The sequence below is a fragment of the Anabas testudineus genome, chromosome 6 (genome assembly GCF_900324465.2).
Source record: "Anabas testudineus chromosome 6, fAnaTes1.2, whole genome shotgun sequence".
Lineage (NCBI taxonomy): Eukaryota > Metazoa > Chordata > Actinopteri > Anabantiformes > Anabantidae > Anabas > Anabas testudineus.
The window spans coordinates 2,416,579-2,432,998 of NC_046615.1; the positions used below are offsets into that span (position 1 = coordinate 2,416,579).

At 40.9% G+C, this 16,420-nt stretch overlaps 2 protein-coding genes across 3 annotated transcripts in view; one reads left to right on the forward strand and one right to left on the reverse strand.

Moving 5' to 3' along the window:
* The first annotated feature begins 4,148 nt into the window (after window positions 1-4,148).
* Window positions 4,149-6,326, forward strand: LOC113165213 (C-C motif chemokine 4-like). The gene is made up of 3 exons (XM_026364578.1): window positions 4,149-4,369; window positions 5,557-5,662; window positions 5,846-6,326. The coding sequence occupies exons 1-3, from the start codon at window positions 4,303-4,305 to the stop codon at window positions 5,967-5,969; spliced, it is 297 nt and encodes a 98-aa protein (XP_026220363.1). The 5' UTR covers window positions 4,149-4,302; the 3' UTR covers window positions 5,970-6,326.
* Window positions 6,327-6,386: 60 nt separating this feature from the next.
* The window catches only part of LOC113165211 (septin-7-like), a 37,412-nt gene continuing 27,378 nt past the window's right edge, over window positions 6,387-16,420 (reverse strand). For both annotated transcript variants that reach the window (XM_026364575.1, XM_026364574.1), the window contains exons 7-13: window positions 16,313-16,405; window positions 15,539-15,635; window positions 10,806-10,857; window positions 10,480-10,605; window positions 9,741-9,876; window positions 9,028-9,173; window positions 6,387-8,896 (exon numbers count right to left, since the gene is read on the reverse strand). In XM_026364575.1, coding sequence (XP_026220360.1) covers window positions 8,857-8,896; window positions 9,028-9,173; window positions 9,741-9,876; window positions 10,480-10,605; window positions 10,806-10,857; window positions 15,539-15,635; window positions 16,313-16,405 — 690 coding nt within the window. In that variant the 3' untranslated portion in view covers window positions 6,387-8,856. The remainder of the gene's footprint in view (window positions 8,897-9,027; window positions 9,174-9,740; window positions 9,877-10,479; window positions 10,606-10,805; window positions 10,858-15,538; window positions 15,636-16,312; window positions 16,406-16,420) is intronic.

The following is a 16,420-nucleotide window of genomic DNA, read 5'->3' on the forward strand; positions in this document are numbered from 1 at the left end:
AAACTCAACCTGTTTTTCCACTTCACATCAGTCTGTTCTCAAATCAGCAGCTTCCACCTACAAACCAACTTTTCTGGATTCATCAATAGTTAAAGACATGTTTCTAGATTTTCTAAACACATTACTGACCTGTCATATTGAACAGATGCAGCAGCTTCTCACTGTTCCTGTTTCTTCCTTCTACACTTGAAGACACTGATAAGAGCACACCTTGTTAACAACGCATCAACACAAAACATTTGATCACACATGGAGTTGAGACTCAGAACACATGTATAATGGGAAAGACGTCATTTGTAGTGCTGAACCCACAGACAACTGTTTAACCTTTACTGTTGAAATACTAGTTTATTGACACATGACACTATTTTAGTGCTGTTTTTTTAGATTGTAAATATCTACATGAGAAATTAGTTTATGTGTTAAATATGTGTTAAAACTGAAGATAGTACCTTTTGTATGTGATGACCCACATTTGGAATGAACAAATGTTGTGTAACAACTAGTCAATCAAACTACTACTTACTATAATAACACTCACTTACTAATATTTGGTTTCAAATCCCTTGTTTGTGGTAACTGCAATAAGTCATGTGAGGAGCCAGAAATGAATAAAGCGTGGGAACAACATCATTGATGTTAAATATGATACCTGACACTTCACCACAGTGAGGTTAGTCTGGAGCAGGATTTCAGTGTTCTAGCTGAATACAACAGGACGTCACACACTCCACACATGATCACACTTCTTTTTGCTTAATATTGGCATCAGTAGCCGACTTTGTACTTTATTACTTAGGCTTCAAAATATTTTGAGTCTCCTTAATACTTTCACGTCATGTGAGCAGCCTGGGGTGAGTTGTGTTGCACATTGAACTGAAGCTTATGTTATTTTTGATATTGTTCTTTTATTGATTCTCATTGTTCCCACAAATATGCAGCAACAAGAGTCAAGTGCATCCTGCAGGTGACCAGAAGGTGAACATCATAATAGTCCCAGACTGTGTCAGTTAAATTGGATCAGGTCTGAGTTTGTACACAGAAGCAGCTGATATGTCTGTGTGTGTGTGTGTGTGTGTGTGACACAAGCTGTGAGCACATCTTCTAAAGACTGTTTCACCTTTTGTACAGGAAACTTATAAACTGCAGTGAAATCATTCTGAACTCAGGATGAATGGTGTCGAGTTGATCTTCAGAAATTCAGTGTCTGGACCAATTTAACTTGTTGTAAAAGCAACATCATAGATGATCAACAGCTAGGTGAACTTGATCTTTACTGATGTGTGATTATAGGAATAATCTCAATTAACAACATAATATTGTTGTGTACAACAAGATCATCTTAATATAAGTAACTTATATCATATAAGTTAATCATATATAGCTATGCAACCCCCCCCCCCCCCCACCCCCAGCTGCTCTCATCACACTGAAGGTATTGAGAAGACTCAGTCATCTCTGTTAGTGAATCACTGTATTAGTTTGTCACTAATGTGAAAACTAACAACAGATTGTTGCTTAAAATTGAATAACATTTATTTTCTTTGTGTGTTGATGTGAAACTGTGATAAATGTGAATGTTCAACAAAACCTTTCCACTGACTAAACATAAATGAAGAAGTAAACACAGAGTAAATGAGGAACAGAAGCTTGACTCTACACTAAAGCTGGGATGTGTCTCTGCTCTGTAACTTCCCTCCTTGTTGAAAACAGCAGCAGAGTTTGAGTTTTTCTTCACAGTAAAAAGCTGAAATCCCACTTTCAGTTCCACAGTGACATGATTTGTATTGAAGACAGAGCTGAGAATGGATCACAGAAGAGAGACGACTAGAGGATCATCATCATTAACTTTTCACTGACAGCATCATGAAGACTCTCTGCTTCACTCTGGTCCTGCTGCTGTTCACTGTTTACTGCTGTGACGCCACACGTGAGTGAACTCTGTTAGTGACTCATCATGTTAGTTTCTCAGTGACGTGTTTGTATTGACTTTATCCATTTATCTTCAGACCCACATTTGTTACAACCTGGTTTCTGCTGCTTTGACTTTTCTACCTTCAGGATACCAATAAAGATTATAACTAAAATAACCAGGACCCACCCGTCCTGTCCAACTAAAGGCTACATGTAAGTTTGTTCTTCATTGTTTTGTAGTTTTTTCTTGTTTCATTGATTAAATGATGAACAGAGAAAAGAACAAACTGTGCCCTTCAGACAGGTTTTATCACAACACCACCTCAGACATAAGAACTAATCACACTTCATTACGTTTTCTCATCTGTATGTTTCACAGAGTTCAGACTAATCGAGGGAGAAAGATCTGCTACAGAGATACTTTCCAGTGGAGCGTGAATCCTTACAGTGAGGCCAGTGAGCAACAGGACTGAAGATGAACTGTTTATATTAGACTTTGTTTTATATAAGTCTGGTTTTGTCTTTCATATTTCATATATACTGAGTCTGTGTATTTAATCAAACATGAATTACTGTAATAGATTATATCAGTGGTTATGTATGTTTCCAGTGGGCTTTGAATTTAAACAATCAGCTCAACAACACTGACAGCAGCAGACAGAAGAACTGAAGTTGTACTGTGTTATTATAAAATACTTTATTATATGAAAGCCTGGTTCTGCAGGCTTAAAGACATATAAACTAAATCTTTGTATTTTAATAAAGCATGAAGCCCAGGTTGCTTTGATGATTCAGTCCGTCCACATTCTTGGGTCTGGTGTCTCATCTTCCTCTTTACAAAACCCCATAGATCAGACTAGTTAGTTGGTCGATCAAGTCCACTGAGTCCATAAAACATTAAACCAGGTATTGGTACTTTTAGCAGTGTGGACAGGTGCCAAGTCCTGTAGAAATATGAAATCATCTCCATAAAGCTCGTCAGCAGAGGGAAGCATGAAGTGCTCCAGAGTAAGCACCAAACACAGAATAAAGTTTCCTCACTTCTCTTAGTGTCCTTAGACAACAACAGGTAGAACAAGAGGGGACTTAACAGAGCCGAGGTGAGAGGAGAGACAGGGCTCTATCAGAGGACTGCTGGTCTGGTCCCAAGTTTTCAGAGTGACTGTGCATCATAAGAGGTGTCGTAGAGTAACAACAGCTCAGTTAAAGAAGAGTTGTGTGGTTTGAGAACAGACTCAGTAATATAAGACCAGACCACATGAGGCTGTAGCAGCAACAACATAACAACATGAGCAGTTCTGTATTTAATTGATGAAGAATTACACAAAGAGAAAGAACATGAGGAGTTTTGGACAAACTGTTGTTTAGAATAAAATGTTTCTGAATTTGTAACAAACCTACAAAGTTGTAGTGTCACTGATGGAACTGAACACTGGATCCTTCATTAGTGGTGCACGTTCACTGCATGTTGAAGTCATACAGCACATAATAAAGCTGGTTGGTGTCTTGTCATATTTTGTATTTTGCAGTGTTGTGTTGTGCACAGGAAAACACCTCGCCCTGTTTTCTCGTGGTGATAAAGGTCAGTGAGGTTTTACCTCTGTGTCCTGATAGCATCGACAGAAGCTGCTGCTCTGTGGTGGATTTTTCTCTTCAACGCTGAAGCGTAGTTGCTTCATTGCACATGCAGCCGAGCACCAACAACAGTTGGTAACTGTAATCTAGGTCACAGAGTTTTTAGACTTTACTGTTAATGACTGTATGAGAGAAGACGTCTGAGTCTTCCTGATTGGTGCAGTTCCTCCACTGGAAGCCAGGTACTGTATCTGCCTGATGTGGACAAACCAAAGCTGACACTCTCGCCCGTCCATTATCAGTGGGTTCTTCTACCTTGTTTCTTTCTGTGAACAAGCTTCTTACAGTAAAGTCAGCAGATTGATGTTTGTTGTTGGCGTCTAACTTTTTCATATTACTGTAGATTTCCAAGTAGCTTTAGTTAAACAAACAACATTTCTTCTTCAGTATGAACAGTACAGTTCTGTGGTTTCCAGAGCTGTGTTTTCAAAGTGGCTTCTGCAAAACTGCGTTTGTAACTTTGTTAACTGATCGGAGTATTTGCAGAGATAGAAACAGCAAAACCAGAACACTGGTTTTCTGTTGTGGTGCGTTTCTCAGACTTCCTGCCACCCAAACTGGCAACAACACACCCCCCCCCCCCTTCAGAACCTTCTTTTAACCAGCAGAAGGCAGAGAATTGTTCAAGATATCGTCAGTTTCCTCAGAGCTGCTATGAATACGCAGATGAGGATGTAATTATAAGCAGCTACGAGATAGTGATCAGATCAGATCAGACAGCAGAGACAGGAGAGCATCATCACTGAAGACATCATGAAGACGCTCAGCTTCACAGTGGGACTGCTGCTGCTCATCACTCTTTACTACTGCGCTGCCACGCGTAAGTCTGTCAGCTACTCTGGTAAACTGCACACAGGAATTTAGTGAAATCAAGTCAACTTTCCTCATCAGTCTAATTTAAATATTTAAATTGTGTTCATTTTAAGTCAATTCAAGGTGCTTCTTCTTGGGTTCTTTTTTCATGTTTTTAATCTTATTTATGAGAGAAACATTGTACCTACATTTCAAATTTAAAACCATTCTCAGATTACTTGATATGTATTTTGAGGCCGACTCACTACAGACTTTACAGTACTTGTACTTGTACTTGTACTCGTACCCCATCATTTACCTCACAACATTTATTTGACAGCTTTAGTTGCTTCAGCAGTGTCCAGCATCATTCAAAGTCACTTCATTCATCTAACTTCTCCTTCATCAACACTACAGCTGCTTTCAAAACAAACAACATCAGCTAATACAGTTAAAGACTAAAAGATTATTTGTCAAGCTCCTGTGGAACATTTCCATAAGAATCTAATGTTTGGATCATTCACAGTAAATTTACATAGTAAAGCATTTATCAGTGTTAAGACCCCACGTTTTAGAAAGGAAAATAAATAAATAAATCTTTTTCTCTTCTTACTAAATATTGGCCTCCTTGAGATTTCAAACCTTTAACAATCATTCAGCACTGAACTTTACTTAAAGGACTTAACTGGACTCTACTGACTGCTCATCTTTAGGGGGAAAGCTTTCCATCCATTTTAAAAAGTGTTTCACGCTGTCCACGGCTGAACGCTGCATCAAAACCCGACGAGACAAACCAGAGCGTGTTTTGAAAGAGAGAGAATGACAGTGAGAGAACTGTTGTGAGGATTCTTCATTGTGGGGGGTTCGAGGTCATACAGAAAGGATCAGACAGATATTTGACTATACACATTTGAAACAAGGAGATGAGTTTTGGAAGTCTGCTCTTTGGTCTGATGACTCCAAACTCCATCTGTTGGGCACGTGGATGCTGCTTTAGTTTGGTGAAAGAAGGGAGAGAGGCCTTCAACTCAAACATGCCCACGTCAACAGAAGCCGAGAGGGAGGACATTAAAGACTGAGGGTACCTGAAGTGGTACATGATAATAATAATTAAATAATTACATGTGCTGAGTGTGCGCGCTCGCACTGTACTGTCCTGACTACAACAGTCACTGCAGGTGAACAACACTAACTGATCCCTGTGTTTCTTTTCAGTGTCAACTGGATCATGCTGTTATAAATTATTTCCCAAAAAAATACCCAAGGCAGCAATAATGTCCATCACCAAGACTCCCAGAAGATGTTTGGAGAAGGCGTTTGTGTACGTCTGTGCTTCACTCTAACACAAAGTGTCTGTTCTGATTCCACCACTAGGAGGCGCTATAGTCATACATATTATTCTACACTTTCAGTCCTCTGTTAGTCAAACCTGTGACTGTGACACCAACACTACTCTTACAGACTCAGCTCCACATTAATGAGTGTGTTACTGGTTTTCCTGCAGGTTCAATACTCCCAGAGGGAAGGTGTGTGTGAGCCAGACTCTGGACTGGGCCAAGAAAGCTTATGAACAGCAGCAGTACAACAATGAGTGCTTTAAAAAACTCCACCCACTGAACCTCCAGTAATGATGGCTGAGCTCCATCTGGCATTAACAACCTATAGCTTTGTATTATTTTCCTCGCAGTGTGATCTCTGTGCAGCTAGGAGTGTTTTCATGATTTCTCCCCATGATATTAATGAGTTAATTTTGTAGAACTGACAGTGACTGGTAAACGCAGCCTTCATGTGTGCATGTTTCCTGCTGCTACACCAGTTCACCCTGCTGACTGAAGACTCCACGATGAGAAACAGCAATGAAAGTACAGAACTGTCTTCATGTGCAGTCACGTTACAAACCAGATATTCATGATATGTTTATATTGTTGATATGAGCTGTGCTCTGTTTCACATACAGCTGATAGAATAAATCGTCTTTCCACCAACCTCGTCTCATATTCATTTCTTGATGGTGGGTAATGAAGAACACTCGTACATGTTGGGAGTTAAAGCATAACCTTGTCAACTTTAATGTTAACCATGTACAGTTAGAGACAGAACACACGATAAAACAAAGCAGAGAAGCAGAAAACAGTGTACATATATAAAAAAAAGAGAAATTATTACAAAAAAAAAATCCACTCAAAATGAAACTTCTCTTATCTTGATGTTATTTGACACCGGCCTTGTTATTTCACAAGCATTTCAAAGTAAAATTCAGTCACTTGTTTTAGGACCAGAGGATTGCTTTTCTCTGGATGTAGAGGAAATCTAGCATAACGGAGCAGTCCTGAGAAGATGTACTCATTGGCATAGACGTGTGTGTGAAACGTGTGTAGAAATGTGTGGAGATGTGTTCATAGATCGTTAAGATGAGTTTTACACAGTAGGTTCTGTTCTGAGTACAAGCTCTGTTGTTATTCCTGGCATAAAATATAGTGGAAAAGAAAAGACACAAGAGAAGTGAAGTAAAAAAGGCCACTGAGCAGCCTCCAGTATGTACACAATATAAGCATTTCCATCACGGACAAACCCAGACAGGTGCTGAAGCTTTGTCCCTTTACCATTTTGTTTTAAATGCATCCTGTCGACTGCAGGCAGTCTGAAAAACAGCACTAGAGAAACAGGTCATGAGTTGATTAAGAAAACTCAAAAGGGATTTAAGGAGTCCTTCTTCAACCGTACATATATTGTAGTAGCATTAATATCATCATCATCATCATCATCATCATCATATGAAAATAAAACATGACAACTCTGGGAAGGGATTATTAAAGGTTGGAACATGTCGCACACTGTGCTGACTCGTACCTGGACTTTTCTGTTCGTCAGGAGAGCAAAGCATCAATGTTTGGTTGCATGTCAAAGTAATTCTAGAATAAAGTGAAGTTATGGCTGAATTGGCAAAAAAAAGAAAAAAAAAAAGAAGTCAGGTTTCTTATGACTCCCTTTGGTCCTTTCAGCCAAAGGAGAGATATCACAAAAGTCTGGACATGAGGGTTCAGGTCTATGACAACACCCATCACTCACATCACAATATAAAACATCTTTGTAAACACTGTAAGCTGTCACATGGTACACACCAATGAGACTTTTGCATAATATCTTCTATTCACCCAGGAATCACTCACTGCTGCTGTTGTACAAGATTCGTTGCTCCGTTCTTCTGAATGTATGAACCAGTTCAGACAGTGGACTCCTGCTCACGTAACCACGTCACTACACTGTACATCCTGTGTAAAGGCCCAGTCACACCAGCAGTTTTAACGGAAATATTTGGTTTTAGTACTTACACTTTCCTGTCAAGTTTGCTTTTGTAACTTCAGCGTGTGAATTTGAGGGTAACAGCAAACCGTCTGGACAGAGGGGACATTGAGGGAACGCATGGTCCAAAATAGAGGAAGTCTACTGACTTTTAAATATCCTCTGTCAGAGCAGAAAACTCCATAAAGAAAGAGTTTGTAGACACATCTGAAAAGAACTAATGAAAGTTCAGTTAGCAGTTAGTTGTGTTAGTGACTCTACGGTTTTAGTCAAAGTACATATTAACTAATGTAACTATAAGTTAAACTGGCTAACTTACAGTTTCTTCATAACACATATTTCCTGATGAGATAATATCAGTAAGTCCCATTAGCATTACATTTTGTTTTAGTAGCATTTGTAGCACTGACTGACACTACCTAAAGCTTTGCTAACTTTGAGACACTCCTTACTGAATTAAAGTATGTACAATCCTGAGAAACAAATGCAAGGTAGGGGTAAATCACCTTCTGTAGGTCATCCGCTGCAATAGAAGGACTGACTGTGTCACCAAGTCGTAGAGCCACATATGTGACACACGCTTTGGTGTGACTGGGCCTTTCTGTCACAGCTGCCACATGATTCAGTTCCCTTCCCTCACATACACGCTGCTTTCTATCACACTCTTCCAGAGCTCTACATGACTGAGTGCAGACGTGGACATACACGTGTCTCATACTTTAGATTACAATGAAAAGAAAGAGCGCGGAGGAAGGGGACAGTACGTCTATCTGCATATCGAGGAATATCTAGAGAAGGTAACGAATACTACATGTGTACAGATGGCTATGCATGGTCCCTGCCATGTGTTTACTCAGTACTAGAAGCTCGGAGAGACGCTGGCTTCTCCTCTTTGTCAGGAAATATAGGAAAGAAGAATTTTACAAGCACATGCATCCCCCCCCCCCAAAAAAAAAAACCCCAAAACAAAACAAATGAAAACAAAACAAATGCCCTGCAGAGAGATGAGCTTGTGGGCGGTTGAGGGAATTCACGTGTGTATGTGTGTGTGTGTGTGTGTGTGTGTTCATGGTGTAAATGTTCCATGTGGTGTATGTTCAATGTAACACAGGAACATTATGGAGTGTGTGTGTGTGTGTTTATGAGGGCCACAGTAGACGTGAGCTCCAGAGGGGATGAAGGAAAAACACTGAAGAAACAGGTTGTGTCTCTTCAAAAGATTTTGCCTTTCTTCTTGTTCTTTTCCATCGTCCTGTGTGAGAAACAACAGAGAACACGTCACTTCACTGTGACCAAAATACAAGATGGTTTAACAACTGAGAAACACAATGAATCATGGAGAATTTCAGAACTAATCTTCAGAGGAGCGCGAGCGTTACTGACTTTGAGGCGTCCAGTTTCTGCTGCTCGAGGATTCTCTGCTGAGCCTCCCAGTTGGACTTCTCCTCCTCGAACACTCGCCTCTTCTCCTCCAGCTCTTTGTACTGGGCCTCTAAGTTCCTCTTCATCTGTTCGTGGCGCCGCTCCAGCTGAGGGTGAAAACATTGGAGCGACTCACTCTCAAACACAAAGACGGTAACCTCGAGTGAACAGCAACTGTTTCATGTATGAACTGTGAGGGCTGGGCTCTTCTTGTGTGTCATTTGTAAGAGATACTGATGTAACGTCCACATTCACATGATCTGTTGCATTGTGATATGATCCAAAAATCCCATACGCTCCATACAAACCATTTCAGTTTAGTTGCATGGGACCATTTTAGGAGACTGACCATGTGTAAAATAGTCATTTAATTGCCATCAGTAGGGACAAAGAGACACAGTCTGTCATCCTGTGACATTAATACAACAGCTGTTTGACATCTGATTTTCTGATATTATTTATTTATTACTTTCACTCATATTTGGTGCAGTAATAACCACGTTTAACCCAGTGTAAAAGATTATTATTCTGGTGTAACACCGTGACACCTGGTGGCAGAAACACACACACACACACACACACACACACACACACACACACACACACACACACACACACACACACACACACACACACACACACACACACACACACACACACACACAGTAACCCACCTCGGCCTCTGAATCCTTCAGTTTCTGCTTCTTCTCTTTAACCTTCATTTCAAAGACCTGTTCCATTTCTGCCTCCATCTTCTTCATCTTCATCACATGCTCCCTCCGCTCCTCCTCCATCTGTGCCAGAGGACTCCTGTTGACCATGGAAACGAGGTACAAGTTAGAGACTGACGAATCAAAGGTTCTTCCTACAGCTGTTCCAGTCACTTTCAGTCAGTTTGGATGTTTTCTCTGCAGGTGCAGCATGTCTGCTCCACTTTGGAGAAACACATTCTTTTCACTGGCCCCTAACTTTAACCCATTTATGCGCTAGCCTGTGGGAACCTTCAACAAACTGGGAAAGATGCCTGAAGCAGTGAATGAAGCCAAGGGGGCAAGCAAGTCTCTTCTTCCAACAGCATAATAATGAGAGAAACTTCCCAGGCTTCAAGAGAAAGATTTTATATGTCAGCTTCCTCATGTGAGCTCTCACAGGACATTTAAAGTGTTTATTAGATCTAGTCAGAAAGCACCCCTCTTGTAAATAGTTTCCCTCTGGAAATCTGCTGCACTCACTGTAGTGTTTCTCACAGATTCCTGTTTTGGAGGGGGCAGTGTTAATAATCTGATTCGTAGAAATGTTTGTTTTCCCCTGTCTCTAACACTGGAAAAGCTGTAACAACAAGCTAGTGTCTACAGCGGCAGGTTCTGTGTCTGTGGCAGCAGGGCAGTCTGTGTTTATTGACAGAGGCCTTACTTAGTGAGCTGTCCCTTGGTCTTGGAAGCGTCCACTCCGTTACAGGTGACGGCCGCAAGTTTCTTACTGCGGTAATTCTCGTAGTGGACATTGTTGGTGACGTCCTTTAGATCCTGCATATGGGTCCTGTGCAACGAGACATGAAGAAACAAATCATGGATAGTGAAGGAGAAAGGAGTCTTGTGTTGAAGCTGCTAATGAACTCAACAGTAATTAAACTTGGACTGTTGCTATAACATATGACACAGTATGATGCATTTACTACAACATCAAATAATAAATGTCGAGCTTCGTGTAAAATTGAGAAGAGCAAAAGGCCATCTCACCTGATCAGCATGTTGCGAAGCACGGTGAAGTCGCAGTGTTCCCCATTCTCCACTGAAACACACGGGGAGCGAGAGGAGAACAGAGAGGGGCGGAGAGAGACACACATACTGAAGTTAATACACCTGAACCTTTATCGCAGTGCTCATCATACAGTAACAATACTTGTCTGGTCTTAAGGGATACTGGGCTAGAAATGCACTGCAAACATGAATAGCAGAGATTCTACAGGTGCTACATTACTGACATGGTTTATTTCTATTTCCCTGTGTGTTCATATATCGAGGCAGTCCAGCAGAAACACCCATGTTAATGTGATTTTAGTGAGGAAAAATATAATAAGTGTTATTTACACGATAAAACCTATGACACTAACGTGGAAAAAAACCTGAATAAAACAGCACCAAGTTAAGATTATTGTTACAGATATTTATAGTGAGTCCAAACACACAATTATCACATGTACAATTAATTCGTTCATCAGTTATCCAGTTATCAAAAGAGGTGGCAGTAACAACAAAAAAGGTGCAGTTCATTATCAGTTGTGGAAGCATATCAACAGAAAACAAAGGGCAAAGACACCAGGCCATGATCACATAGGGTAGTTTTTAACAAGAGCCTTGAGACAGCTGAGGAACAGTACATGTGGGCCACCAAGCTTCATCTTCCAGATCATTTATTTCTATTTGCAGAATCACTTCTTTGGTTATTTAGACAAATTTGCAACCTGTAGTTCCATTTTCCATACTAAGAGATAAACTGTAGACGCAAATACTAAGCGACATGATGGGTTGCTCAACTTAGCAAATCACTGCACAAAAACAGAAATGGACCCCAAAGGCACTGTGATTGTCCATGAACCCCAGGACTGGTGGTTCAACTCCCAGTTCCTGATTCCTGGCACTCATTTGCAGTTTGGGGTTCTTTAGAGGCCTTTTGGTTCTGGTTTGGTTATCATGACCTCTTCAAATATTTAGAGTCATTTGAGCTGCTATATGCTCCATGTTAACCAGTTAGTCTCGAAGTTGGCAGTGAGCAGTTGGTTTAGCTTTTTTCAGAGAAATGCTATTAAAATAATACTCTACATGACTAGTGAAAAACAAAAAGCTCCTTCATTTAACCTACTTTCAAATTGCAGCCTTAATACCTTCTTAAATATAGAAAAAATGACAAGCTAAATTATCTGAGTTCAGTTGCTTTGTTGTAGCCAGCAGGACCTGAGTTACTAGTGAAGCTCACTGCAGACTCTTTGGAGCATAGAAAGACGCCTCCTATCTGATCAGAGCCCAACAGACGCAACAGTGTTAGGAACAAAGAAGAAGAGTTCTTGTAGTAAACAACGGGTCTTGTTTGAACATGGTACAGTTAGATTGTAGTGAGTCTTCATCTCAACAACAAAGACATGGTTACATAATCAGATGGGGTTCTGGAAAAGGACTGGAGATAAACTGCTGCTGAGGACGTGTGTGCTGGTTCTTCAGTCTCCTCTTCATCAAAAATGCTGCTCCATATTGGTTATCAGGACAGCGAATAAGGAGGACACCTTACCATTGATGAAACTTAAGCAGTCCCGCCCCTTGGCCTCCAAAGCCAGCCATTGACCTCCTGTCTCTTCTAGAGGAGGGAGCTCTGACGGAGGGGAGGGGTATGGTTTTTCAGTTACTGTCTGCACCCAGCGTGGGCTAAATCTGGGTCTGGAGCAGCTGGGTTTATTATGGCTCAGACCTGGCCCAGTTTGGACCCAGAATTGGTCCATGTTTGGCCCAGATTCAGCCCAGATTTTGCCCGGATTAACACCATAAGCTGAATGTGTCCAAACTGACTGGCTAAAGAGGCTTGTAGAGGAGGTGTGGTGGTTGGAGTGGGTATTATATGCAAGATCTGGGGGGAAGCTGGGGGCGCAAGTCTGGATGAGGGAACAAGTAGAGGAGCTAATTGGGGTCAAAGGTCATATGGGCTGGAATTATTAGAGAACAGATCTTATTTGTTGATGAATGGCAGAAAATACCTGATGCATACTGCAGTTAGTTTTATCTGTGTCTGTTTTGTTTCAGCCAATCAGTGAGAAGTGAACTCTAGAGGACAACTGTTTCCAAAAAACTATCTCAGTCCATCAGGTGTTTTCAGCCTGAGCACCCTCTCTTCTAGCAGCGTTTATTTAGGTCATGATGATGAATCAAGAGCACACACCAGTTTATTGAAACATGCAGAAGTGTGTATGTGTGTGCAGGGTTCTTTAGCAAAAAATATGCTTGTACATGAAAGGTTCCATTAAAATTCCAGTAAGCTAATGAGTGGGAATTCATGATACCAAGCCACATGTTGCCTTGATGGCTTAAATGAGCTGCTACATGCCCGTCTGCAAAACACTAACTCACCACTAACTGCTCATGAACCTATAAGCGATGCGTTAGGATGGTGGCTCCCAGTCCTTGGTCCAGTGATACAGAGAGGCCCTCACACAACTCTCATCCTGCACCAACAAATCCCATTCAACTCAAACTGAATCCAGCGAGGTGAATCGTGTGGTGAAGCAGGGGTGAGATTTCAATACCACAGGAGCAAAGAAGGGAACCACAGTGTTAGAGTGACATTTCTACTGCAGCTGTAGCTTCAGCACCAAACAGCCTCTAGTTCACTCGATGACTAATTACAGCATCAGACCTGGGACAAAACAACTGAGTGTGTGAAGGCAGTTGTCAGGGAATTTTGAACTATATGTGTATACATATCATCAAATGCACCTTACGGGTCAATTCCTACATTTTGTATTTGGTGTAAAAGAAGTTTAGAAATTCCAGGTGGAATTTGATTAAGCTGTGGTTCCTACATTTTATGAAGAACGTGAATAATTTATCCATGTCTCCATGTTCTTTTGCATTTAAAAAATTCCACATTTCAATACATAGATGTATTGAAATCTTTGTTTTCACATGTTTTCAAAAGAAGTGTTTGGGAAGTTTAAGAAAGTATTCAGCCCAAGTCTGATTCAAGCATTGGTTTGACCATCAGCCTAATGATGAGAGAGCACAGCAACAGAAAAGTGGAGGGAGAGAAAGGATGGAGAGTTTTGGGGGACACTCCGAGGGAGCACGAGTGGTGGTGGAGTTGGCGGAATGAGGTTGAAATAAAGTGAAAGATGGTTTTGTTTACCAAAAATGCCCTCTGTCAGTCATGAAAAGAATCGACAAAGCAAAAAAAGAAAAAAAGAGAGAAAAGAAAGAATGAAAACGTGAAAGACTGATAAACGGTCAACCACAGAGGAAAAGAGCTTACTTTACTTTATATAAAGACAGAAACATATCATCTCTCACTGGACTTTAAACAAATACACAAACGACAGTTCAAAGTGGCTCGGAGTGGAAAGGTAAGAGTCTGCTGTTCTGCTGTCAGCTCGGTCACTGATGATACAACACATCCCATAATACACTGTGTCTATGCTGCTTTTCCAAAACTCCACCAGGTTCATTACAACACTACAGAAAGGAGTATATGTGTGTGTGTTGAAGGAAAGGAATGGCAGGTGTACAGGGTTTTAATGTAATAACTGCCAGATAACTTGATTCTTGTCAAAATAAAACACAGGGCATCAGTTTGGCCATTGTGGTCTATAGGTGTACCTTTACTCTCTATTCTACATTCTAACTTAGTTTGCTCAGTGTTGTTTATTTCTTATCAACCTCATACTGTCCGGCAAAGGAAAAATACCGATTATACTCATATACTTGCCTTTAATGCCTATGGTATATATGGTTTTAACTAAATAGAGTCGTAGCAAATGATCTCAGCAGCAGCTTTGATTCATCAAAGCAATAGCAGAAAGTGTCGGAGAAACACCTAGTCCACAACTACCTGAATCTACATGCCTGCCATAATGTTGTCCAATTGCTGTGACTTCAACATGAACAACAAAAACAAGTGTTGCCATGCCTTCTGTTTGTGATGTTCATGAGGATCCACAGGGATGATTAGACCCTTGTCTTTCACCAATAGTGGTCTATGCATACAATATGGTAGACGAAAAGTATATCCAAGTACTACCTGACCCCCATGAACGAATATGGCTGCTAAAGACAGAAGCATCTTTGACACACAAAACAATCACAACAGTCTCATCAACCTGATACACAAATGGTGGCTACGTAAAGTCCCGCCTAATCCCTGGACAAATAAACACAGTCTAACATTAGGTTCAGCATGAAACACGTTACTTTAAACTAAGTCAAACCAGTGCCAACAAAGACAGGAAATACCACAAACAATACACAAGCAAAAACCGCAAATTCCAGCAATTAGACCCGCCCTCTTCAGTTGTCAGTGAGGCTTGTAAATGTACTTCCACTAGTAGGATTTCCTTGTTTTCATTTTGACAAGTCATTGTGTTACCCGGTAGGTAATACATTCAGTGCCTACAGGGGTTCACTGCAGAGAACATGCACTGTGTCCCACACTCTCTGGAACAGCATGCTTCACCCATTCCAACAGAGAAAGTGCTGTGACTGCTGGGCATTGCCAAACACGTTAAATGTCAAACACTAACATGCTTCATCGTCTCTCTCACATCCTTCATTGCCTGATCAAGGTGCAGTGACAAACAGCATGTCAAAAATGTTTCTTGAAAACAAACTGGACCTCTTACAGTGTCCACGCTTCAATTTGTTGTTTTTCTATCACAGGTCTGCTAAAAATGGAAGTCATGTTCTTCCTCTCTGTCAGTGGATCTGAGGAAACCTACCTTCTGCGACACCCCACGGGTACTGGCGACCTCTGACCTTCTTGCCATTCACCTCAATCACCACGTTGCTGCCAACTACTGCCAGAGGCATCTTCTCCTGGAGTGGGAAGAGAACAGTCTTTTACTGTGAAGGCTGACTGCTCAGCTCTCTCACACATGATGTCAGGTTAATTTAGCCTCATTGTGTGAATGCTTTGGGTAGAGGTACTTATCCTATGCTTATTTGTTTTTTTACATTAAGACTTGTGTCTTTAGTTTAGTGGACTAAAGTGATTTTCACATAGAACTAGTCACATAGGTTGCATTTCAGCAAAATGTATCCATGCGTCCTCTGGTAATAGGCTGTCCTACAGGCTTAGAGATGTAGAGAACTAACAGGATTCTAGCTAACACCCTGAATTTAGACTTAAGTTCTGCTAGTATTTCATGTTCACAAAATTAACAAACAAACAGCAAACAAACAAGTTGCATTTGAAAATGCTGGTGTGACCAGGTTAATATATTGTAAACAATCAGTGATGGCCAACATCATTACAGTGGCAGATAAAAAATATGTCATACTTTGCCAGAGGCAACAGTTACTGGGTCAGAGAGTAACACTGACAACAATTACTAGTGAAAGTTCTTCAATTAGCTTGTCTATAAAGCTGATGATCCGTTCCGGCCGGACATGGGGAACTAGGACAAAGGCATTTGCAGGGGCTAGATGCTGACCAGAGGACTTGCTGACCTTTAGCTCTGTGTGACTCTAATCAGTCTCCTGCTGAGATCTACCTTGATCTTTCGGATGAGCTTGTTGTCCTCGTCATCTTCTGTGTCTGGGAATTCATAGATTTTGATTTTGTGCTCCTGTATCTCCTTCATTATCTGAGGAAGGCAGAA

Coding starts and splice junctions, on each gene's coding strand:
- LOC113165213 (XM_026364578.1), top strand. CDS start 4,303: ATGAAGACGCTCAGCTTCACAGTGGGACTGCTGCTGCTCATCACTCTT. Junction 4,370..5,556: donor TTACTACTGCGCTGCCACGC/GTAAGTCTGTCA, acceptor GTTTCTTTTCAG/TGTCAACTGGATCATGCTGT. Junction 5,663..5,845: donor TGTTTGGAGAAGGCGTTTGT/GTACGTCTGTGC, acceptor GTTTTCCTGCAG/GTTCAATACTCCCAGAGGGA.